Source organism: Phyllopteryx taeniolatus, chromosome 10 (assembly GCF_024500385.1).
Source record: "Phyllopteryx taeniolatus isolate TA_2022b chromosome 10, UOR_Ptae_1.2, whole genome shotgun sequence".
In the NCBI taxonomy this organism is placed as follows: Eukaryota; Metazoa; Chordata; class Actinopteri; order Syngnathiformes; family Syngnathidae; genus Phyllopteryx; species Phyllopteryx taeniolatus.
The window spans coordinates 27,163,234-27,186,685 of record NC_084511.1 but is presented as its reverse complement, the minus strand read 5'-3'; the positions used below and the strand labels follow the sequence as shown (position 1 = coordinate 27,186,685).

The following is a 23,452-nucleotide window of genomic DNA, read 5'->3' as shown; positions in this document are numbered from 1 at the left end:
ACATTTTATTGAGCGATAAACCTCCTGTTACGTTTGTTTCTTCGGCACACCGAAAATATTCATGCTAGCCACATTTTTATTCATCAAAATATTTTTGGGTGAATATTGCAAAAGAGAATGACATTTTTCTGGTTTTTCTTTTTTTTTTTTGTCTTATTTGGGCACTAAACAATAAAATGTCTGCCGCCTTTTAGCGCCTTGTCACTGGCAGCAGGTCAATATATAGTAGAGCAAATTCAACATGTAAAAAAAAAAAAAAAAACAAAAAAAAAAAAAGTGTTTCTACACGTTTACATTTTTATTTTTCCCTAGCATTTTAACACAGGCCAATTTGACTTGCAACATAATGGGAGGGTTCAGGGTTTCCTTTTGCAAATGGATTTTCGTTATTGTAATTCATTTTTCATTTATAGACAGCATTTGAAAGATTGTCAATGGAATTTGCACCCATTCATGCTTCAACTCGGGCTGTGCGATATGGACAAAAATGTATATCCCGATACACGCAATTTTATATCCCGATAACATAGTATTTTTCCTCAAGATTACTTGAAATTAATGGCAATTTTGTGGGATCTTTTCTCCATTTATTTATAAATGCATATTTAATATACACCACACAAAATGAGAAAAAAAAAAAAAAAAAAAAAAAATGAATAAAAGTATTAAACCAGTAGCCAGATAAACACCACTGAAAATATCTGCTAGTATAAAAACTTCAACGAATTCAGTAAAGTGCAAAGAATTTAAAATAAACAAAACATAATACTTCAAGTAACATTAAAGTATGCCTATCTATCATTCATCCAGTACAAGTGCAAATAAAAGGTTTAAGAGGTTGCGTTTTAGAAACACAAGGTCGTCAGCTTGTTGTTCTGATTTGTCAGTCTGAACATGAAAGGCACCATGTAAAACGAGTGTGTAGATAAACAAACCCTCCATCTATATACCCTTAAATCGTTCGACAGCTGTTTGATATCGTAGTGGCCTATTTATCCACGATATATAACATTATATCACACAGCTCTAGCTTCAGGTTACTTTGGTTAATTCAAACGTGCCCGCGGTCATATCGACTCCAGAAGATTATTGCCATTACTGATAAACAAACATAACAGGAGGGGTTTAAACAACACAACATTGTGCAAAGCATAGTAAGATGAGAATTTGGCCATTGCAACGGTGTCTGTTGACTCTACTTACAGGCTTGTCGAAAGAAGAACACTCCACTTTTTTGCTTTTATTGGAATCTCTCGTGTGCACATTGACTGTTCAGGGACACCAGTAGCAGCACTAATACCCAAATCTGAAATAGAAATTACACGAAGTTGACCTGAACCAAACACAAAGGCAGAACAGAACGTTGAACAAAATCAACCTTGGCTTCATCAACGCTAGCCCTCAATTAAATCAGCACATCTGAGGTCACAAAGACCATTACTAACCTCTTTAATCTCTCGTTGTCAAAGACCTTAAATATTTCACAAAATCATGTTATTTTCTTAGTTTCTTCAAAAATAGGTCTTTTGGTTTTTTAACTATTCACACTTTGTACAAACGACTTGACGAAAAGGGTTTCCCGGAAACTAACAAAGAATATACTCTTGGGAGAAAGAAGAAAAAAAAAAAAATAACAAAAAAACGCATACCGTAGTTCTCAATGGAGAAGGCAGCCATTTCACTGTATTGTAAGTCCAGGAACTTAAATACCCAAACACGAAGCAATCGGGTGTCCACGACCTTGTTAGTCAACATTGATGTGGGGGGAAAAAAAGGTGGCCAAAAAGATGCAACGTTGACGTCATCAGGCGACAAACTTGTTCTTGGTGGTGGAGCCGCTCTTTGTGGCCGTGTCAGCGTGCGACTGGTAGCCGATGACCACTTTGGAAGGGACGCCGAGCCGCTCTTTGTACACACGCCTAACAAAGAACATCCGGTGATCACATAAGAGGAAAAAATAAACAATGTAAAACAGCAGCCCTCTGCTGACCCTATGTGCGTGATGGCCTCCTTGTTTTCATAGTCTGTGGTCCAGATGGCAATCTTGTCCCCTTTGGCTCGTACGTTGATGACAGCGCCGCACACGTCGTCGCTGTGGTCGTCAAACGCTTCCCCCACCAGGCAAAGGAGCTGCGGCACAGGGACATCCTCGCATGAGGGACCGCTGGGGAGGACACTACGGGCGCTTATCATGGCAGCAAAACATACCGTCTCCAACCAGAAGCGATCCAGGTCGGCCTTGCGCTGCTGCTTGGACAGCGTGATGAGCCAGCGGCCGCCTCGCCGGTTCCGTCTGTCCTCCCACATGGGCTCAATCCCATCCTGTGGATGAAAGGAACGCTTGTGGGAGCGCTGCAGCAAATTGGAGATTAAGGCGTCTAATGTGGCAGTATCCAGAGCTAAGGCACAGCAACGCAAAACACGGCAATACGGTAAACAAAAATGGGAGAGGAACAAAATTGCCGCTCCAGTAAAGTGGAGCCTGTGGTGTACAATACGAAAGTATTAAGAGCTAAGGCGCAGCAACAAGGTAAGAAAAAACAAGGCCAGAGGATGTGAGTCAAAGTACGAAGAGGACCAAAACTGAAGAACAAGAAAATTGGCCCGCTGCAGAAAAATGGAGACTGTGGAGTCCAGCACCACAGCGTCCAGGGCTAAGGCGCAGTAACACAGTAACCTACATCAAGAGGTCATAAATCGTGAGCCACAGAAAGTACGACAAATAATATTGGAGTAAGAAAATGGGAGCGCTCCAGCAAACTGGAGACTGTGGAGCCTTCTAAATCACTTAATCGGTTGAATGCAGCCGTGACGAGAGCCTTCAAAAGACCTCCAGCAAAACAATTACGCGTTACTTTATGCCTTTGAAGTGAGCCAGTATGCCGTGTATTCTTACCTTAAAGAGTGAATAGTCACAGCCAGACATCAAGTTACTGGACAGCTGAATATGGTTATACAATCTGGGATGGAGAAGAACAAAAATGAAATCATAAAAAATAAAAAAGGACAAATATCACATGAATAACCCAAAAGAGTAACACGGATGTTGCTCTCCACAGCAACTTGGTAATATTACTTACGCCCAGAAGTCCTCCACCGTGTCAAATTTCGAGATGAGGCGGAGATTGGCTTGCCAAGATTTGCTCTTATCATTCTTGAAAAACCAAAGGGCCCACCTGCACACACAAAAAAAGTACCTCGAACGAGCTCATTCCAACCCAACTCAAGAGTGTCCCACCTGTTCTGTAACGGATGCTTGATGTACAATTCTGGACTTTCAACCAGTCCTTGAACACTTGTCTTGCTCTCTTCCTTCTCTGACTTTGGAGTGATGGAGGGTATCACCTAAACAACAGGAAATCCCAAAGACTGTAAAATAATGAGCGATATCAGGCGAGCAAGATCGCCCACAAATAAGATCGTTGTTGCTTCATAAAGATCTCTTTTTCTAAATGTATTCATTTGCTTCCCCTTTGCTATAGGAGGGTTGGCCCAAGAATTACATGACGTAATTGGCCGCGAAACTTAATTTTGGTGACGATTCGTCACAGTATGCAAGTTTGTGCCAGCTGAGCGGCAAAGGTTGTGTACAACAGTAGTAAACAGGATTTGCCTGATCAGTACACAGTACACAGTTACTAACCCTAACCCTAACCCTATCGAGCCTGATTGGAGGCGTTATTTTGGCAACGTGTATTTGATGAACGCACAATTATAAACAAAATTTGAACTGAAAATATTCAATGAAAGGCTTCATCATTCAGATGTTGATTGGAAAAAACAAACTCAGATGATGAAAAGTCTCTCGACTGCATTTGCATATTTGTTTAAAGATAATTTGTTTGGCTCCAAATTCCGTTGTATACAATAATAGGACCACTAAAAAAAGCAACCATATCACCAAAAGTAATGGAGGCATCAAGTATTTCAGTGAGGGGAGATGCTAATTATTAGCTGTTGTGAGAATAATCTTCCGAGGCAGATTTTGTGCCTAACGTGGAAAATATGTAAATTAAATGAAAACGATATATCATAGTATTAAATTGAGACTATACATTTTACAGCCCTATATCACTACTGCGTACTTGAATCTATTAAATTAAATTATTATTAATAATTAATATTGAAAAAAATTGTCGCAGCACCCTGGACAGAGGCAGTTGCTAGCTCTGCTATGCTAACAGTAGCCAAGCAAGCGAGCGAAGCTTTACGAATAAGTGACAAGTTTATTTCATTTGGTTACACTTGCGCGGCCTAGCTCGTTTAGCGTCCAAATTCTCAACAAACGAGTCTTTTGTCTGTCGGACACAAAGAAAGGTGCGAGCGACGTCGACGCGACTTTACACGAACGTTTAGCGCAACACTCACCATACAGGCGGTCGCCATCTTGTAAGACTTCCTCCGGGATTTTTTTTCCCCCTTGTGTTAAATAAATTGATTGGACCAGCTGCGGCGCAGTATTGCGCATGCGCACCGTAGCTATACATGATGAACGGTGACGTAACGTGACGTAAGGAAGTAGGGATGATTGGCCCTCAAGTCCTGTCATATTTTTTTTGAGTTCATTTAGCTGTTTTTTTCTTTGAAACTTAATAATTACATTGTTTTTTTGAATTCATGTACTTAAGGAATTATTTGTATTTAAATAATAAAATAGCATTCATTAAAATGGAAAACACATTGTATTTGATCATATATAGCAAGGGTGTCAAACTCATTTTGCCTTTGCGGGCCACATAAAATCATGTTGTGGGCCGGATCTGGCCCCCGGGCTTTGAGTTTGACACCTGTGATATGTAGTTAATTCCTGATAAATTTATTATAAATAATTTTTAAAAAACATTTTATCTTTAAAGTTTTTTTGTTTGTTACCACAGTATCTTTTAAATACTTTACATGCACTTTTTTTTTTTTTTTTTTTTACACATTTCTTTTTACTTCCTGTAAGAATGACCTTGTTCATTTCACCATGTTTTTCTACAGTTTGGTTGATATAATTATTATTTTTTTGTTAATGTCATTAATTTCAAAATAAAAGAATAACTAAATAATTTTACAGATATATAAATTACATTTGTGGTTAAGAATAACTATGAATAAATAAAATGAGACCAAAAAAGTAGCCAATTCGTATTTTATCATAAAGTTATAAAAACTGTTGTATTTCAATATTTATGTGTTGTAGAAAACTGGCAGGAATCGTGTTTGTTTTGTTGAGATACAGTAAATGTAAGAAAAAGGGAGAGAGGCATCTTTTCTATGCTTTTTTTAAATAAAACTGTCACAACCAACATCAAAATTCTTCAGACAAACGTGGTTCTTATGACAAAAACGAGATTGCGATTAAATGCTTTTGTTGGAACGTTGAAAGTGGTCTGAAAGACGGGAGCTGCTTGACCAGGGGTCGAGGCACTTTAGAAGGTCAGGATTGTGCGGATGCTGCAGAAGGAAAGAAGAAGAAAAAAAAAAAATAAGAATTCGTGTCAGTGTTAGGGCAAATTTCAAATCAATCAAATAAAGGACCATGGCATTAACGTGCGCACCTCTTTCCAGAGTGCATGAGGTCGAATCCCTCATTAATCTTGTCGAATGGCAGCGTGTGCGTGACAAACTCGTCCACCTTCAGCTTTTTGCTCATGTAGTCTTCCACCAGTTTAGGGACACTATCCACGCTCTTCCAGCCTGCAGGGAGGAAGGTTAAAGGAGGCTTATTAAGGAAAAAGTGACCTTTGAATTGCTTGTACACAAATAGTTTGGGTCACTGGAGGCAATTGTGGTTGTGTCAGCGCACGGTGTGGACTTTTTCATACTTTGTGGATTATGGGGAGATCGTACAAATTCATATCCCGAACCCGAGAACCAAGGCAGATGTGCTAACCACTAATCACCGTGTTCGCCAAAGAGGAGGGTCTCACCATCATGTAAAGTGCCAACACGGTCGGTCAGTAGGTTCCACTTGGCTCGCTTAACCAACGCTTTCCACGACGATAAATAAAATGGACACGATAGTTTTTCCGGACCCGATAAATTCTCATTGTTGGACGGCTGTCGTTAGCCGCTAGCGGAACGCCGGCGGACCGGTGTCGGCGCCGTTCAATACTCCACGTGGCCACGACACGGCCAACGCTCCCATATTGTGCTGCTTTAAGATAAGAGTTTAATTTGTTTCATGACCACGCTCATAATTCAAAACACTCGCATCTCGAAACCGTCTTTCCGCATTGAAATGAAAAGCCAGTAATGCGTTCCAGGCTCTCCCTCAAAAAGCAGAAAAATTGTAATGTTTTTATAAGAAAAATAGCAGTCCGTAATAAATGTTTCCTTTTTTATTAATAAAAAAGTTACAGTAATGGAAAATAGAATGAAAATAATTCGCTTTTGCCACAATTTATGCTTCAGTTCAATGGACATTGTGCTGTGCCTCCTGGTGTGCGCGCCTTGGGGCAGTATAATAATGTACGGCATTACATGGAGGTGCTCGGTCCTCAGTCACACTGATGCTATTTATTAGCCCGTCTATGGCGTTTTGCATTGTTTGTCAGCAAAACAAGTCAAAGCTGACGCTATGTGGCTGTTTTAACTACACAATAAGAAATCGTTTTCTATCGGCCAGTCCGCTGCTTGCTGGAGACTCAGTTGAGTTCACTGCCACCCTACAGTGCTCGTGTCACAAAAATGCACTCGCAGGTCAAAGCAAAAAAAAAAAAAAAAAAAAAAAAACTAGTCTGAAGATTGTGTTTCAAAGAAACTCGCAAGTCAGGTCACTAATATCTCAAGGAACCACTACATAACCCAAGAAAAATATAATCATCACCTCCAAAGGCAGTGCCGCGCCAGACTCGACCCGTCACCAGCTGGAAGGGCCTGGTGGAGATTTCTTGCCCGGCTCCGGCGACGCCAGCGATGATGCTCTCTCCCCAACCTTTGTGGCACGCCTCCAGAGCGGCTCGCTGAAATATTCAACTTGTTGTTAGCATCTTTTCTTTTTCCTACGATATTTGACAGACACTCAAACGCAGCATCAAACCATGATCTGCACGTTGCCGATGCACTCGAAGGAGTAGTCCACGCCGCCGTCGGTCATCTCAACCAGCACCTCGTTGACGGGCTTGCTGTGCTCCTTGGGGTTGACGAACTCGGTGGCCCCGAACTCCTTGGCCTTGTCGAATTTGCTCGGGTTGATGTCCACGCCGATAATGCGCGTCGCCCCGGCCACCTTGCAGCCCATGACGGCGGCCAGTCCGACGGCTCCCAGGCCGAAGACGGCGCACGTGGAACCGGGTTCCACCTGGGTGGAAGAGAACCCGCCGGGTAAGTTTCAGTATAAAACTTTTGAGAGCTGTACTGCGATAAGTCCGTTCAGGTTTGCATGTGCGTTTTGCTTGTATTGGTGTATTGTAAAAGGTGAAGCCTATGTGAAACCCACCTTAGCGGTGTTGAGCGCAGCGCCGTATCCAGTGGAGATGCCGCACCCGAGGAGGCACACCTTGTCCAGGGGAGCCTTCGCGTTGATTTTGGCCAGGGAGATGTCCGCCACCACCGTGTACTCGGAGAAGGTGCTGGTCCCCATGAAGTGGAACACTTTCTTGCCCTTGCAAGTGAAGCGGGAGGTCCCGTCAGGCATCAGGCCCTGACCTTGGGTCACTCTGCAGGGCGGGAAGAGCAGAGCAAGCGTAGCATTAACATCTTTAGCTTGACGCACATTTTCCAGACTTGGCCTGCGTATGTCAACACGTGCATGCTATAACCCCTGAACTGAGCATTTTAATCAGTTTAGTCAAGTCTCTTCTTATGAACGGATGGGAGTACAAAAAAAAAATAATAATAATTTTTTGTTCATATTTTATGTTGTATTACTTTTTCATTTCAATGCATTTTAACAATTTGTCCACACACATTTTTTTGCTTTATAGGTTTATTTGTATTTATTGTTCATTTTTACATTTGCCCACAATCAAATTAGTGTTTCTTATACATTTAAAATGTGCATTTTTTTTTGATTATATATTTTTTTATCAATATGATTTTAGTCCACACATAAATGTGTATTTTATGTCCATAAATTAAAAAAATCTGCATGTTTTTCTTCAAATGCAATACTTAACTATCGCCCTTTACATGCTTTGTGATATGACACAGCTACAGGAGGTTGGTTATTGTGAGTACTTCTTTTTGTCTCCATAAAATAGTGCTTATTAAATTTAGACTTCAAAGAATACATAGCATCTATTTTAAACTCCCTTGAGCAAACATAGTGTTATGACAACCTTACCTAATTTTCTGGCAGAGGTTGGTCTTGGGATTCTTGCAGAACTTGCATTCGCCGCACTGAGGCACGTAAAGCGGGATGACGGTATCACCTTGACACATACGTACGTTATTTATATTTCAACAACATTGATGCAGAGGTTTTTTGTTTTTGTTTTAAATCCAAAATGTGTCTCGTTACCAGGCTCAAACTTGGTGACACCCTCGCCGACACTCTCCACGGTGCCGGCGCCCTCGTGGCCCAGGATCACTGGGAAGACACCCTCAGGGTCGCTGCCACTCAGGGTGTGGGCGTCGGTGTGGCACACTCCGGTGGCAAAGATCTGAGAGGAACAAATAAATAATAATAAATCAATATCATTAAGTTCCACTTCATTGTTCCCCACCTAGCGCAACCTGGCCTGACCTTAATGCGGACTTCATGGGCCTTGGGAGGGGCCACCTCCACCTCCTCGATGCTCAGAGGCTTGCCCGCCTCCCAGGCTACTGCAGCCTTGCACTTGATCACCTGGAAAGACACTCACACAACATTTTGGTTCAAATGCAGAGTAACTCTCAGTAAGAGGACTCATTGACAAGTTGTAAGAGGATGATTGACAGGTGGCGTGGAGTAGGTGTGAACTTTGAACTGGCAGATAGTGGGCAGTGTCACTCGTGAAAAGAACAAAAAAAAAAAAAAAGTGCTACGTTGCTAGTTCACGACATAAATTCGATCTGTTTACTTGTTCCATCCAGTCAACGATAACAATTCAGCCATTTTTCTTCTCTATAAGGTTGTTATGTAACTTAATCAGCGTACCGTACCACTTGCACTCATTTAATGTACCGATGAATGTCATCAAAACGTGAGTCGAGTCATTAACTTTAAAACTTTAGTTATTATTAATTCAAGTAGACCGTAGTTGCATAAAAAGGGTTACGTGTACGTGTGAGTTTACCCACCTTGCCAGAAGTCGCCATGCTCCTTCACTGTCTCGAAGTCTGGACGGCGTGACCACAGTTTGACGCACAGATTTGTATTGCTAGATACGACACGCCCATTGTGAGTACCGTGCCGACGGTGACACTAAGCTAGGGGGGTCGAAGTTGTGTGTGTGGGGACGGCAAGAAAACGAAAAGACCGAGGACGCCGGCACATTGAGTTGCATACACTTGCGTAAAACGCCGTACAATTAGGAAAAGGGAACTGTGAGTCCCATTCAAATGTATTTTTTGTTGTTAAATGTTGTGTATTGATAGCATACGCTCTGGCGTTGACAAAGCAGTAACCATGTAAATCGGGGGAGAAATGAGCAAGCTACGACTATCAGTGTCCATCATTGTCTTCCATGGGAATGACGACCTTCCCAACATGGCCGGCACGTATGCTAGCCCGGTTTCTACAGCGCGATGGCGTATCTAGTGTTCATATATATCGTTTGACCAATCAGTAACATGGCTTGAGGTCATGTACTTCCGGAGCATAGCTGAACCGCGGAAATTTAGTTTTTTTTTTCATTTAAAGAACCATCAACTCGTGTGAGGTTTCACCCAAATTATTTATATCAATGCCCTTAAAAATTATTTAGAAAAAAAAAAAGTCAAAGCTTTGCTAGCGCCATTTTCCCCATTACGACCTCACCAGCCCAAATATATAAATTATAATATATATATATATATATATTATATCCCCATATACAAAATATTTTATACAAAAACATTTAATGAATGACAATTTTCTACTGACAACAGAACATTAAAATACTTTTCAATTCAACCAAGTTAGAACCCAAACTCCACACCCCCTCACATTTGTGACTAATGACTGTTTGCAAATGCATGTGTTCAAGTTCATATGACTCGAGGTTTATAGCAAGCATACATATGAGCCTTTTAATAAAATATAAAGGTCAATCAGTCATACGAGTAAAAAAAAAAAAAAAAAAAAAGTGACAACTTAAGAAATAAATCCACCCAAAGAGGCAATGTCCAACTTTGTAACCCTCATAGAGGACGGGGATAAATTGTGGACCCACAGCAGATCATCTCCCGCCTGCAAATAAAACAAAGAGGTGTTCAAAACTGATACGATGACACAATAACACACAGAAGACATTTAGAATGTGGCCCTACCTCTGAAACCACGCCCGCCGCTGCCTCCTCTTCCTCTGAAGCCGCCGCCTCCACGCCCACCACCTCCGAATCCTCCACCTCTGCCACCTCCTCCGAATCCTCCACCTCTGCCTCCGAAGCCTCCACCTCTGCCTCCGAAGCCTCCCCTTCCGCCCCGGAATCCACCTGAAATTGCAGCATTTTAGAGACAATTGTAGTTGAAAGTACTATCATCAGTTAGGAGTTTTAACCATACGGAACGTATTGGGCAAGGGACAGGAAGTGTGACAGCCTCGCCCTCTCGCCACGAGTCTACTACGTAAACAGTGCAATTCAGCCTCTGACAAACGTGTTCACTAATTTTCAAAATGGCATCACATCACATGAATATGACAAAAAAAGGTGTGTCAAATTCATATTTGTCACACCATTGTCTGTGAAACCATATAAATGTTTAGTCACCTCACAGTATTATTACACACATCAAATTGATGGATACCTAGTCAAGGATAATGGTTTGTTCAAGTTACTGTAAACAGAAAATGCTTGCAATATCTCAACGATACTGTTTATTAGATACGAGAATTTGAGCAAGAATCATGGAAGTTGTTTTTGCGGGCCACAAAAAAATGACTCGGCGGGCCAGTTTTGGCCCCGGGCCTTGAGTTTGACACCATCCTATAGATGTTGCGCTTTCCAAAAAAGATGACAAACTATCCATGTTGTACTCCCCCCCCCCCCCCCCCCCCCAAAGTAACTCAATTGTCCACAATTATACAGTTTTGAAAGTTGTGCAAATGATCTTTGGGGAAACAAAGACTCGGATGCAACTGTGAAGTCCCATGTCCACCGTTAAGACGACGACAGCGTCAGCATTCCAATTCATGTTATACTGCTACAGATGGGACTCATACTATAAAACTTTCATTTGACGGGAGAATTTACATTTTTGGGGTGGGGGGGGGGTTCATTAAAAATGTCTATTAAAAAAAAAAAGTTAGTGTACTGAAGTGTGACCTTAAAACCAACATATGTACTGTACCAAACTGACTTTTGGTGCACAGTTACACTCATTAAGGACGTGTACGCAATAATAAATAAGCAGGATCAAATTTGAAGAAAATTCATTACCTCCGCGACCACCTCCCCGTCCTCCGCCTCTACCCCCGCCTCGGCCTCCCCTTGGCGGACCCTTTTCGCCGGGCGGCCTGGGCAGGAACCTCTGCAGCGGAAGGAGCTTCATTGGATCTATATAAAACTGAACAAGAGCATCGATCGATTTACATTACAGTTTGATGACATATTCGCATGGAAACCGGATGTGAATCATTACCTTCTGCAGTTTCTTAAACGAAGACGCCTTCATGTTTTCAGACAGTTTGACGGAAAAATACTGAAAAGGGGAGTTGAGGAGCATCTGAGCAGAAAGATTGTTCTCACAAAGCAAATTAATGAGACATTCAGAGTGAATAGGATACAAAGTCGCGGAGCTGTCCAAAGATCTCGTCCACCTTTCCGATCTGCTCTTTGTTTTCCAAGTACACCGGCGCATTGAAGTAGGGAACCTTGTTTTCCTCAGTTGTGCACTTGCACACGATGTCATCCTCGCAAGGATGCACAAACTCTCCTAAAGCTGTGGCACGAGACTTACATTAAAAGTTGGTCATGCAACTATTTAGGGACATTCTTTTATTTTTTATCATTGGTAATGTTTTATCTTGAAAGACAAAACATTTTTAAACTAGTCAGTGTGGAAAATGCTATGAAAATCTAAAAAAGACAAAAGCATTTGATTAAAAAAAAAAAAACAATTACACGAGAAACACAAATGCATGAGAAATAGACAGACAGAAAAATGTTTTTTGACAAAGATGTGAAATAAAATCATTGGAAAAAAACAGACCAAAACCTAAAATATTACAGAAAATACAAAAACACCAGGTAACTAAGTAGTAAGTAATATTAAGATATAAAACAAATATAAAATTATTCAATAAATATATTTGAAAATATACAAAAAAGGATGACGAATTCAAAGACAAAAAAAAAACAAGACAAAACACTTGAACGTTTGACAAAAAACTAAAACACTAAAAATACAAAATATTTGCAAAAATAAATTTTACCCAAAAAAAAAACAAATAGGGGAAAAAATAAAATACACAAATATAAAGAAATATCTAACGTACATATAAATAAAATATACTACAAAAAGAACAAAACCTAAACCTTAATAAAAACAGAAAAATTACCAATAAAAACAAAGAAAAAAACTGAAATATCCTAAAAAATATTTTGAATGGGAAAAAAAAGACGTTTCTGGTTTGCATGGTTGTCCATTTCCGTTGGTTTCTGTTGGGGACGCGCAACGGATAGGAGAAGCAACAAAAACAAAATACTTATTGCTCACAGAAATGCTAAGTACCACAGTAATGATAATCAAAAACAGTAATGCTCACCGGAGAGCTGTTTTCAAAAAAAAAAAAAAAAGTTTATGAGTAGACCGGTTTATCCCAACTTGTGGTGAAACTCTGCACCGCACCACTACCAACTATGTTTGTAATATTTGTATTCTTAATTTAACAATATACACCTCTAGTTTGTTTTCATGGAGACAGCTCTCACCAACAACATATTCAGGGGGTCCATAGTCTTGCTGTCGGAAGCCACCACGACCCCCACCCCGGCCGCCGAAGCCTCCTCTGCCACCGCCACCGCCTCGGTTATTATTATAGCCTCCACCTCCCCGGTAAAAACCTCCACCTCTTCCACCGCCTCGTCCTCCGCCTCCTCTGAAGGACATTCTTCGAAATTATCTGGGGGGAAAAACAACAACGACCACAAATAATATCACAATTACGGTTGACTGGTCAACACAACGTACTGCTAAGCTAGCTGCTAGCTACCTCCGACTGTTACAATAGCAGCAATTCGAAGTGATGCACTTTTACAAAATGCTAATTCTTTAAGTACACCGTGAAAAAAACGCCGAAAGATGTGAACCAGCACCAATATTATATCAAATCTGAGATACTTACAACTTTAGCAGCGAGTATAGACTTGCAAAGTCCTCCATGCGAGGACAGCACGCGTGACCAAATTCTGCCGTAAAGCCGTTCGTGGTCGGGAAACGATGAGGGAAAGTGTTGTAAAATTAGACTACGTGTGTAATCCCAGCTCTCCGACGTGCCTATGTGGCGGCCATGTTGGGGAGGTCGACGTTCCCGTAGATGGCAAACCATTGACACTGAAATGAAGTCTTAATTTGATTTTCAACTGGTTTTCGTGAGAGTTGCTGTTTTATTAACACAAAAGCGTTTGCTATCAATGGACAATATTTAAAAAAAATCGAGAAGACTCACAGTTCGCTTGTCATAATTGTACGACGTTTTATGCAACCATATGCAGCACAATGTACATCTTCAGCATCCTTGGTCAACTGGTTTTCTTGCCGTCCACACACATGGGATACACTGACGACTTCGAGCCCACTAGTGCCCACAGAGCACAAAATGGCCGTGTGATATATACCAATACAGGTCTATGTCTACAGTCATGCTCGACATGAAGAGAAGATACACCAGCAAGATGAAGCAGTCATGCTAACCGACGCGCCTCAGTGGCGGCCATGTTGGGAAGGTCGACGTTGTGAAAGTGAAAGGGACATTGAAATAAATTTTAATAAGCGGTAGAAAATGGATGGATGGATGGATAATTATTAATGTAAATTTTATGTCAACATAATGTTGAATAAAGGCACAAAATGAGCGTATCAAAAAGGTTACTTTTTTCAAGCAAAACACCTGAAGTACTGCACTGGGCTCGAGACTAGATATGCTGCAGGTGCTTGATCACATAAATATGCATATGTGCAGAAGAACGTTGAAAAAAATTAAAAGTTAGATTTGAACAATCCTGAGCACAAACTGCGAGGAATAAGGATATAAAGTAATCTCAACTCAATATAATTCTTGAAAGTGCCTAGGGAAAAACCACGAAACTCCTTCGAGAAACACCTTTATAATAAAAAAAAAATAAAAAAATAAAAAAAAAACAAAAAAAAACGTAGATTTGTGGACATGTCGGTTGCTGGGCTTTCTAGCGGTTCAGAATTCGACCTGTGACCACAAGGCATCAGGTTTGAGTCCCCCAAAAAGCACCATGCTGCCCTTCAAATTGGGTTCATTCGCGCATGGCTCCGTCTTGTGGACGTATTTGGTATTACTCCTATTGCTGACTTCAATCATAATAAGTTTCAATAAATATTGGACCTTAATAAATGTTTCAAAGCAAAGAAATGGAAAGTATATTAGACAAACGTCATTTTAAAATGATTATTTTCTGATTCTTTTGTTTGACTTGTGCCCAAGTTGCTTTTATTGTTTTGTTTCCATTCTTAAGTCCTGATTTTTGTGGCAATAATTGTGGCGTCAACACTCGTTTTTCTGATGACTCCTGCAGACGCTTCTCATTTTTTGGCCGTTCCAATGAGTGGCCACTAGATGTCAGTGTTTTGTCACGTAATCCACGAATTCGCAGCCATACATTGCTGATCAACATTAAAACATTATTATTATTATTATTTTTTTAATATATATATATTTTTTTTACAAATTCTTGCCCCATGCGACACCCTTCATTAAAATGACATCATTCACATACGCTCATCTCGAGTTACCGTGTAGACTGTCCAGATGCTGATTTTCGAGGAGGAGGTTGAGCGGAGGGAACAGGTGCGAGAGGACATGCTTTGGTCGATTTAGAAAGGGAGGTTTGTGTCTCACGCCACCGTGATGACCTATATCATCTTTGGTGAAGAAGACGAGCGGAAAGCCGCGCGTTTGAACCCCCGCAAACCTCCGGAAGGGTCACGTCGCGCTGTAAAGTGATACTCGGGAACGAGGAGGAGGTTTTGTCTCCTCGCTCATCTGGGGAATATTTGTGGGGTGATGAAGACTGCTGCCACCAGCACGACTACTAGCGATACTATGAACTACTGCGACCAGTACTAGTAGCACTGCTGCATGTACGACTACTACCCTGCCACAATTATCACTAGTACAACTTCTACGACGACTTCGACAACTGATGCTACTATCACGACTACGACCACAACTTCTTCTAATACTATCGACAGTACTACCACGAATACCATGAAATACAACTACCATGACTACATGTACTAAAGGGGGGGGGGGGGGGGCACACAGTAATTTGGGGGCACTTTTTATCACCCAAAAAACAATCGTTGACATCTCGCAGGGTGTTATTGGCTGGTTGCTGATCAAAATTCTTCTGACTGCGGATGGAAATTGTCCATTCCATAAAATAGGTGCTTTACTACTTCACTACTAGTAGGAATATTCGTCCAATCCAACTTTATTTATAGAGCTCTTTAAGAACCACGCAGGGGGAAAAAAGTGCTTAAGACAGCATAAAAGAAACAAACAAATATATATATATATCCATATCGAGTAAATATAAGACCGATTTAAGATATCAGGTAAAAATCAAAGCAAACCAATTTATATAGTGCATTTCATACACAATGGACAATTTACATGATTAAAAGCATTTAAACACAAAGGAGGGGGGGGGGGGGGAAACCAGTTTATACACATTTCAAACAGACAAAAAAAATATAGAAGTACAATTAAAACAGCGTACAGTGCACGAAATACCATTCCACCGGTGGAAATGCGCTAAAAAGCGTGAGAAAGAAGAGAAAACACCAATTACAAAAAGTGGAAAGCAATATAACAATAAAACAGTGAATGATAAATAAAAATCAACTTCTCAAACTGCGGTACAAAAGCCAGAAAAAGATGAGATGTAAGAGAAGATTTCAAAGAAGAAGGAGAATTGGCAGTTAGACAGGCCAAAGTTCAGAGGTCACACAGTAAGCCAGGTTGAGAGACCAGTTTGGTTTAACCACGTGCGAGTGCGCGCAAATGAGTCTCAAGTCGGAATCTAAACATTTGTAAACAGGTAGCCGCTCTAATTTCCGTCGCTGGGGCTCGCCATGTGGAATTTCCTGTTAGCGCTGTCGCTAAAGCTAGCCTTCAGCTGCCGCGTGTAGGCTAGCTTCGTTTATTTAGCAAACGAGTCACGTTCGTGACATTCACAATTCAGCACAATATGACAATATGATGACACAAGTAATAGCGGTACTAGTAGCAGTAGTAGCAGTACAAAGGCTCTTGTGGTGGCGGTTGTAGTCGTGCTAGTAGTTGTGGTACCGGTAGTTGTACTGGTATTCACAGCAACGGCAGATAGTCAAAGTAGTAGTAATAGCGATATAGTAGTACAGGTAGTATAACCACCACACTACTACTACTACCAAGACTACTACCATTCCCACTAAAATAACTGCTACTAAGTAAATGTTGTACTACTACTACCATTGGTAGTACCACTTGTAGATTTGGAAAAATGTACACATTACCTACAAACTACTTACTATGGTGGTAGTAGTGCCATTACTACTGCTACTACTAGTGCTACTACTTTTACTGACTCTTCCTCCTCCTCCAACTCCGTATTCCACTAGTACTACTACTACTACTATACTGCTATTACTACTGCTAGTGGTACCACTACCACCACTACCTATAGGACTACGTCTACGAAGAGTACTATTACTACTATTGCTGTGACCACAACTACTAACTACTTACTGTGGTGGCTGATACCAAGATACCTACTACCGACTACTACTCCTGCTACTACTTACTGCACGAAGCGTTCTGTGTAACAGTTGCATCGGCACAAACGAGGTCAACCAACGTCCACGCTTGAGCCCAACACGTCTTGACAAAGTAGCATTTTTAAAGTGAGGCCCACCTGTTGACCTTTCGCCAGACGTGGCTTTGCGCGAAGGGGGCCGATTACGCGTCTTGCGCAAACACCGAATCGGCCGAGGTGCCGGCGGAAAACGGAGCCGTGCCGTTGACACGCGCGTAATAGACGTTAGTAACGGAACGTTCGGGGTTCAAACCGCTGGCCTCGATAATGACTGTATCGTGCTCTGTTTTCCCATCGAGACCACATGTTTGCTATTCTGTAACCTGCCAGTCATCCTCCGCGATGAAACGGACCACACACGCCATTATTACCCGGCAGCGGCGGGGAGACAAACACACACGGGAAGGCGCGTGCGCGACAGCCGCTAAGCCGCTGTTGTGTCGCGTCCGACCCGACGTAGCGCTTGTGAGATTAGCGCTAAGGTGCCGTGGCGGCGCTCCTTTGTGTGTCTTTGGCGGCGCCGGTCGGTGTGATGCAATCGGACCGATAAGCTGTCTACAATTTCAAAAATCATCACGCGCTGACCTTTGTTCCATTTAGCACTCCTGGTTCTTGACTACGCAATTGGGTTACTAGCACCACCACTATACTACTATTACTTACACTACTACTACTACCACTGAAAGCCGTTTGAGCATTTATTCGATATCCTTGATATCGTTTCGCATTTCTGATGCATTCTTCAAGCGTTGGGAGATCCAACACAAAGATACATTTTGTAATCGGATGACATAATTAGTTATTCGCCGAACGGCCTCCTCGAGCGCGCAGCGAAACGGAGGACGGACGAGAGATTTGCGTGCGTTGATGGGAAAGATCACAAAGAGAGCGCTTTAAGATTGAGTCACCTCGCAAACTGAGCGGGGGCTCGAGTAACTCCCAATCGCAAGTACGAATCGCGGCGCGTCGCAAGACGACTTTCAACAGAGGCTCCACGCGACACTTTCCAATGGCAAGTTTGACGTTTGGCCCGTTTGGTTACGTGACCGACCGCGACATTTCAAAAACCACTACCACTGCAACAACTAGTCCCACAACGACTACTACTGCTACTATTACACCACTATTACTTCCATTAACTACTACTACTGCGACTCCAACTTCTACACTACTGCCACTCCGATCACTGACAACCACTACGACTAATTACTACGACCTCTACTATTGACTATTGCGACCACAACTACTAAGCACGACTACTAACTACTGTGATCACTACAATGGCCACTACTACTGCGACCACTATTACTGCTACCAAGACCTTTACTGTTAACTACGACATCCGTGACGCCTACCAACTACCACCGCAAACAAATACGACAGTGACTACTACTTTGAAGTCATTGTGACAGCTCCTATTACTGCTGCAATGCCACCCAACTACTAGTTATTAGTTTTGCAGGTCTGTATGTACGGGGTCGTTGTCTTGTAAATGCACTTTCCATATATCTGAGATACAAAAAAAAACAAAAAAAAGCAAGCGACTCATGACTTCCTCCTTGAGAGTAAATATGTGGATGGGGGTCCAGAAAGGGGGTGAGGGGGGGGGGCGGTGGGGGCTTTGGTGCCGCCGGTGACATTTCATTGTTTGCATTCAGCGCTGACGATGATATTAAAGTAATGTGTTTGCTGGCAGTCCTTTGGAAAGCAAAAGGCAAACACGAAGCGCTGAAGAGACTTCGGATCACGAGGAAAGGTCGTCGGTTACTTTTCTCCGCGTGAGGCGTTTTGAGCAAACGTGTCACGGCAGCAAAGTTCCTGTTGTCGTTCAACTTTTAGCAGTCAGTCTGACTCGGAGTATCCTCCTGATCCTCTTGTTCCATAATCCACAACCCCAACCTACTCTGACCCTGACCCAGACTTGAAACCTCAATTTGAAAATCCAACACTGTGTTGAAATCCACATTTGAAACCTTAACTCTGACTGGAAACCCTTACCTTCGTTCCAAACCCTAACCCATCCTTGAAACCCTAACATTTGTTTAAAACCCTCAAAATTGCCTGAAACACTCATCTGAATCGCTAAACCTGACTTGAAACCCTACTTTGAAACCATAACCCAGGTTGGAAACCCTAATCCTCATTTGAAGCCCTAACCTTGGTTTGAAACCCAAGACTGTCTTGAAGCCTAACCCTGGGTAGAAACACTCTAAACACTCCAATTTGAAATCAGATCCCCGATTTAAACCCATCATTGAAATCCTAGCCTATCTTAAAATCTTAATTTTCAATCCAACTTGAAACCCCATCCTGTTTTACAACCCTAATTGGCTGCAAAATTGACCCACTGCTTAAACGCGCTTAACCTTGACTTGAAGTTTCATTTTCAACCTTAAACCTGGCTCGAAACTCAAATCCTACTTTGAAATCCTAAAACTGTACTGAAACCCGAACGCCGACCGTCGTTTGAGAGGCTAAGCCCGTCTTTTTGAAACCCCAGCCACCTCTTGAGACCATAACCCCGATTTGAAACTCCAATTTGAAACCCAAACTCGAAAGCCTAACCCTTGGCTTGAAACCGCAATTGGCATTCCCTCATCCTTACCTGATACCACGTACCAGCCTCATCTTGTTATTCGTAATCTCGTCTAACTTCATTCGTTCATTCTGATTTGAGTCATGTGAGATTAGAATGTCTGGAAGTTAATCAATCGTCGACATTGCTGCTAATGCTGCGGTGCGGCTGAACAAAATACGGGGGACTCCGGAATAGGCAAATGAGAACCAAAGCTAATAATAAACAGGCCACCTCTAATCTCTTAAGCAAACCCGCTCTCTCCCTCTGTGGCCTTTCGTCTTTCGTGAGTGATAAATAATGTATATTTTGCCAGCCTTCATCTTCACTCACACAAGAAGCTTCCCCTCACGCCCACCAACGCCCCCCCCCCCCCAATCCCCTCCATGTCTCTTTTGACTTTTGGATTGCCGTTAGAGTTCAATCCAATCTTCAAACACATCTTATTCTTCCTCCACCTCCACCTTATTGGTTTACTTTAATTAGTGAAATTAAAGACTGGAGGGAGGTGGTGGTGGTGGGGGGGTGTCAAATGAGGAAAGAGGGGTGATGTTGATGAGGAGGAGGAGGAGGAGGAGGTGGGTGGGGTGCAAATACTGAAAACAAATATGGCGGTTGAATGGGGAGGATGGCGGCGGTTGCAGCGCAGACGGAAGGGGACACATGGTGTAAGCAAACACTCGTAATTGCATTAGATTCCCTATGGCACATGGGTAATCTTCAGTGCAGCCCCCTTCCCAACCCTCCCCCCATCCCTGAATCTCACACAACACAACAGGACACACACACGCACACGCACACACAATTTCTTCTTCAAATTATTTATACAATAGCTCCAGTGATGTCGCTGACCACGAGTCAGGCTTGATGGAGGGCTAGCACATCATTTCGATTAGTACGTGCGCTAAAGTCTGGAAGTGTGTGTGTGTGTGTGTGTGTGCGCGTGTTTCACTCCCAAGGCCCACATCTTCACAGAATGAGCAAACACATTTGTGTAAAATGTGACGTTCCTTGGAAAAAAATAAATACAAATAAATCAGAGCCACTCTCTGAGTCATTAACAAAGGTAATCTGCTTCATCCTCTGCCTTGAGGGTCCTGTCCTGTCCTGTACCCGAACCGATACAACGAATCCGATAACTTGAGTCGGGGATTCGATACCGACAAAGCGTTTGAAACTGCTGTGTTGCTGCCGAGTTTGCCAACTGGAGTCAGGTAAACACTACAACTGACTCATCCGAGTCTGCGGCGTTAGCCATGAGTCGACTCACTCCACTATGTGAACCGATACAACCAGATCATCTTTGTGTTCACATTCAGAGGAACCCCCCCCCCCCCCCCCCAAAAAAAAAGAACAGTCATGAGCAATACAACATAAAACAATCAGACATGGTCATAACACTATCCCGAGTCAGTAAACAGGTGCAACCGAATCATTCGAGTCGGAGGTGTTTCCAATGAGATGGCTAACTCGAGTCAGTGAACTGATTCGAACAAATCATCTGAATCCGCAGTGTTTCGGGCGAGTCCACTAATTCGAGTCTGTGAACCGATACAACCACATCATCTTCGACTGAATCATCCGAGTCTGTGGTGTTTCCGGCAAATCCGCTAACTCCACTTGTTTACTCGTACTCACAAGAAGGTTGGTTAGCGAAGACCTCGGAATGGTGATTCCTAAATCATTTGGAAGATTTAAATCCCAGGTGATTGAGGAAGGGACCATCGGAATTTCTCCCGAGTCTGTCTTCATCCACTGTGAAACTGTGATTCTCAACCACTTGGAGAGATCATCGTGTGCCAGGGGAACTAAATCATTCACAACAAATAATGCATCTTGCGTCATATGTCCATGCCAGCGACGTATAGTGACTGGCAGAACAAATAAATCCTCTTCCACTAGATGACTACGAGAATTTTTTTTTCCCCAATGTAAAATACTGTATGTGCCTCGACTTGATAAAGGTTTGGGAATCAGCGCAAATTGCTTCGGTTGGCAAGGCAGCGTTCTGGCTCCACCAGTGCCACTATACGTTTGTGCGCTTTTGCCGAATGACAGCATCCACAAACTACATTTAGACATCGACGTGCCAACAGTCCTGTGCATTGTCAAATGTTTTGACGGTATTATCTTTTCCCCCCGCCGTCTTGTGGGTGCATTGTGGGAGGATGACATTGTATATGACTGCACTGATTTTTGTTATTTTAATCTTATTTGATTTTTTTATTATTCCCATAAAGTATGCTTTGATTTCCAAGTGACATAATGATTGAACTAAATGATGGGAAAACCCTAACCTTGGCTTCAAACCCAGTAGGTAAAGTAGGATATAAAAGTGACTTCAAGATTTAGCAGGATTTTGAAGAAAAAAAAAAAAAAAAATTGCATATTTGTTTCATATACAAAAATCGAGCATTTTTTTGGGGATAGATTTAAAGGGAGCCATGTTAAGCCGCTTGACATGTTACATCATCCCTTAACACAAGTATCATATCACAATAGACGTTCAGCAAAGGGACGCCGGGGCGCGGAGTCCGGGATGGAGCGGATCGAAGAGGCTTTGAAGGGAAGCCCGAGGGCCGCGGGAATCCCGTGTGTGCGGCCCCGAGGCCCGCCACACACAAAGCAAACAACGCTTCAGGTGATTCGAGCATCTTTCATACCATTCGCTGCTCGTTAATGTCACAACTCTCAATTTTAAGTCAGAGGACTAGCTAACCCCGCTTTTTAAACACATTGCAAATGTTACTCAACACACACACACACAAAACAATATGTTTCACAGAAAACTGTGATATCGGTGGAATTACTACAATTGGAAACCCTAACCCCAATTTCCAACCCTGATAGAGGAGAAGCCATTGAGATGATTCGTAGATGGTTTCCTTGACTACTACTTATTGCCTCAAATTGTGACCCCCGTTGGGGGTCGCCACAGCTCAATGATTATAAATACAACTCACCAATACGCTAATTGTGGTTGTGGTCTCATTTTGTGTTTCATAGCTTAGCATGTTGTAAGACGGGACGTTTTCTGTGCATTATTAGACACAAAGTTTTGGCGACAAAGGTGGCGCTTCACTTCAATGCCGCCGCCTTGGGTCCCGTTCTACCGCTAGTATGATAGCCGCAATCGGTATAGCCGAAGCTAGCGAGGCTAACCGCTATTCTCATCCACCACCGGCTTATTTTCATACTCTCGGACGCGTGCGCATGTATGAACACTGTCACCCCGTGGGAACATTTTGCTCGTCCACGGAGAGTTTTAGTCGAAAGTCGTCTGCAAATTGGCCGATGGTCGAACGAGATCCCAAAAACGCGGTGAGCGACGACTCGACTTCAGGGATGAAACGTCCACGCGCAGTAAGTGAAGTCGAATCGGTTTGTTTTGGATTCCAAACACACACATAGGGCCGCCATCTTGTGACGCCATCCCCTGTGTGAGCTGAAGCTAAAGTGGCGTCCTCTGTGGGTGTTCGCCGTAGCTTGTCAGGACACATCTGCGGCTCCTGGGGCGGAGGAGGGAGGGATTACCCCCCGGGCACAGGTGAGCCGAGTCAGACACGGCAGACGTGGTCGGGGTGGGGGTGTCCGGGGCCCGGGCTTTAGGGGATCATACTTTAAAAGCATCTCGCTGGGTGTTCCCCCGCTGCCCTCGCCCTGTCTCGTCCCGCTTGTTTGTTTGTCAGTCATTAGAGCACTTTTGGGAGCGCGAGGGCGGTGCCTCTTAATCCAGGCCGGTAGTGATTACGGAGGACGGTCAATAAACGCTAA

General features: G+C 42.7%; 4 protein-coding genes across 6 annotated transcripts in view; all 4 read right to left on the bottom strand.

Annotated features, from left to right (window-relative positions):
* Positions 1 to 1,339, bottom strand: part of lingo2 (leucine rich repeat and Ig domain containing 2) — a 289,552-nt gene extending 288,213 nt beyond the window's left edge. Inside the window, exon 1 of the mRNA XM_061787552.1 lies at positions 1,204 to 1,339. The gene's annotated coding sequence lies outside the window, so the exon portion shown is untranslated. The remainder of the gene's footprint in view (positions 1 to 1,203) is intronic.
* LOC133484647 (eukaryotic translation initiation factor 4E-1A-like) lies at positions 1,226 to 4,475 on the bottom strand. 2 transcript variants are annotated; one of them, XM_061787559.1, is made up of 7 exons: positions 4,369 to 4,471; positions 3,239 to 3,345; positions 3,081 to 3,176; positions 2,897 to 2,960; positions 2,209 to 2,322; positions 1,991 to 2,130; positions 1,226 to 1,919 (listed from the first exon to the last, which is right to left on the bottom strand). In XM_061787559.1, the coding sequence occupies exons 1-7, from the start codon at positions 4,384 to 4,386 to the stop codon at positions 1,805 to 1,807; spliced, it is 654 nt and encodes a 217-aa protein (XP_061643543.1). In that variant the 5' UTR covers positions 4,387 to 4,471; the 3' UTR covers positions 1,226 to 1,804. The 2 variants fall into 2 exon arrangements, with proteins under 2 accessions (XP_061643543.1, XP_061643540.1); XM_061787556.1 differs by having other exon boundaries at positions 1,991 to 2,322; positions 4,369 to 4,475.
* Positions 4,476 to 5,251: 776 nt separating this feature from the next.
* Positions 5,252 to 9,361, bottom strand: LOC133484646 (alcohol dehydrogenase class-3). Its single transcript, XM_061787555.1, has 9 exons — positions 9,211 to 9,361; positions 8,675 to 8,776; positions 8,450 to 8,591; positions 8,273 to 8,360; positions 7,427 to 7,646; positions 7,028 to 7,288; positions 6,815 to 6,950; positions 5,544 to 5,682; positions 5,252 to 5,439 (listed from the first exon to the last, which is right to left on the bottom strand). Exons 1-9 carry the CDS (start codon positions 9,226 to 9,228, stop codon positions 5,415 to 5,417), a joined length of 1,131 nt encoding a protein of 376 aa, XP_061643539.1. The 5' UTR covers positions 9,229 to 9,361; the 3' UTR covers positions 5,252 to 5,414.
* Positions 9,362 to 9,950: 589 nt separating this feature from the next.
* gar1 (GAR1 homolog, ribonucleoprotein) lies at positions 9,951 to 13,880 on the bottom strand. 2 transcript variants are annotated; one of them, XM_061787560.1, is made up of 8 exons: positions 13,722 to 13,879; positions 13,398 to 13,606; positions 12,985 to 13,175; positions 11,838 to 11,992; positions 11,693 to 11,752; positions 11,491 to 11,617; positions 10,381 to 10,545; positions 9,951 to 10,300 (listed from the first exon to the last, which is right to left on the bottom strand). In XM_061787560.1, exons 3-8 carry the CDS (start codon positions 13,160 to 13,162, stop codon positions 10,290 to 10,292), a joined length of 696 nt encoding a protein of 231 aa, XP_061643544.1. In that variant the 5' UTR covers positions 13,163 to 13,175; positions 13,398 to 13,606; positions 13,722 to 13,879; the 3' UTR covers positions 9,951 to 10,289. The 2 variants fall into 2 exon arrangements, with proteins under 2 accessions (XP_061643544.1, XP_061643545.1); XM_061787561.1 differs by lacking the exon at positions 13,398 to 13,606 and having other exon boundaries at positions 13,722 to 13,880.
* Positions 13,881 to 23,452: the final 9,572 nt, after the last annotated feature.

Coding starts and splice junctions, on each gene's coding strand:
- LOC133484646 (XM_061787555.1), bottom strand. Junction 7,289..7,426: donor CTGCGCTCAACACCGCTAAG/GTGGGTTTCACA, acceptor TCTTCCACCCAG/GTGGAACCCGGTTCCACGTG. Junction 5,683..6,814: donor GCGCGGCACTGCCTTTGGAG/GTGATGATTATA, acceptor TCCTCCCTGCAG/GCTGGAAGAGCGTGGATAGT.
- LOC133484647 (XM_061787556.1), bottom strand. Junction 2,961..3,080: donor ACGGTGGAGGACTTCTGGGC/GTAAGTAATATT, acceptor TCTCCATCCCAG/ATTGTATAACCATATTCAGC. Junction 2,323..2,896: donor GTGACTATTCACTCTTTAAG/GTAAGAATACAC, acceptor TTTCATCCACAG/GATGGGATTGAGCCCATGTG.
- gar1 (XM_061787561.1), bottom strand. CDS start 13,162: ATGTCCTTCAGAGGAGGCGGAGGACGAGGCGGTGGAAGAGGTGGAGGT. Junction 11,993..12,984: donor ACCCCCTGAATATGTTGTTG/GTGAGAGCTGTC, acceptor CTCGTGCCACAG/CTTTAGGAGAGTTTGTGCAT. Junction 11,618..11,692: donor CGTTTAAGAAACTGCAGAAG/GTAATGATTCAC, acceptor GCTCTTGTTCAG/TTTTATATAGATCCAATGAA.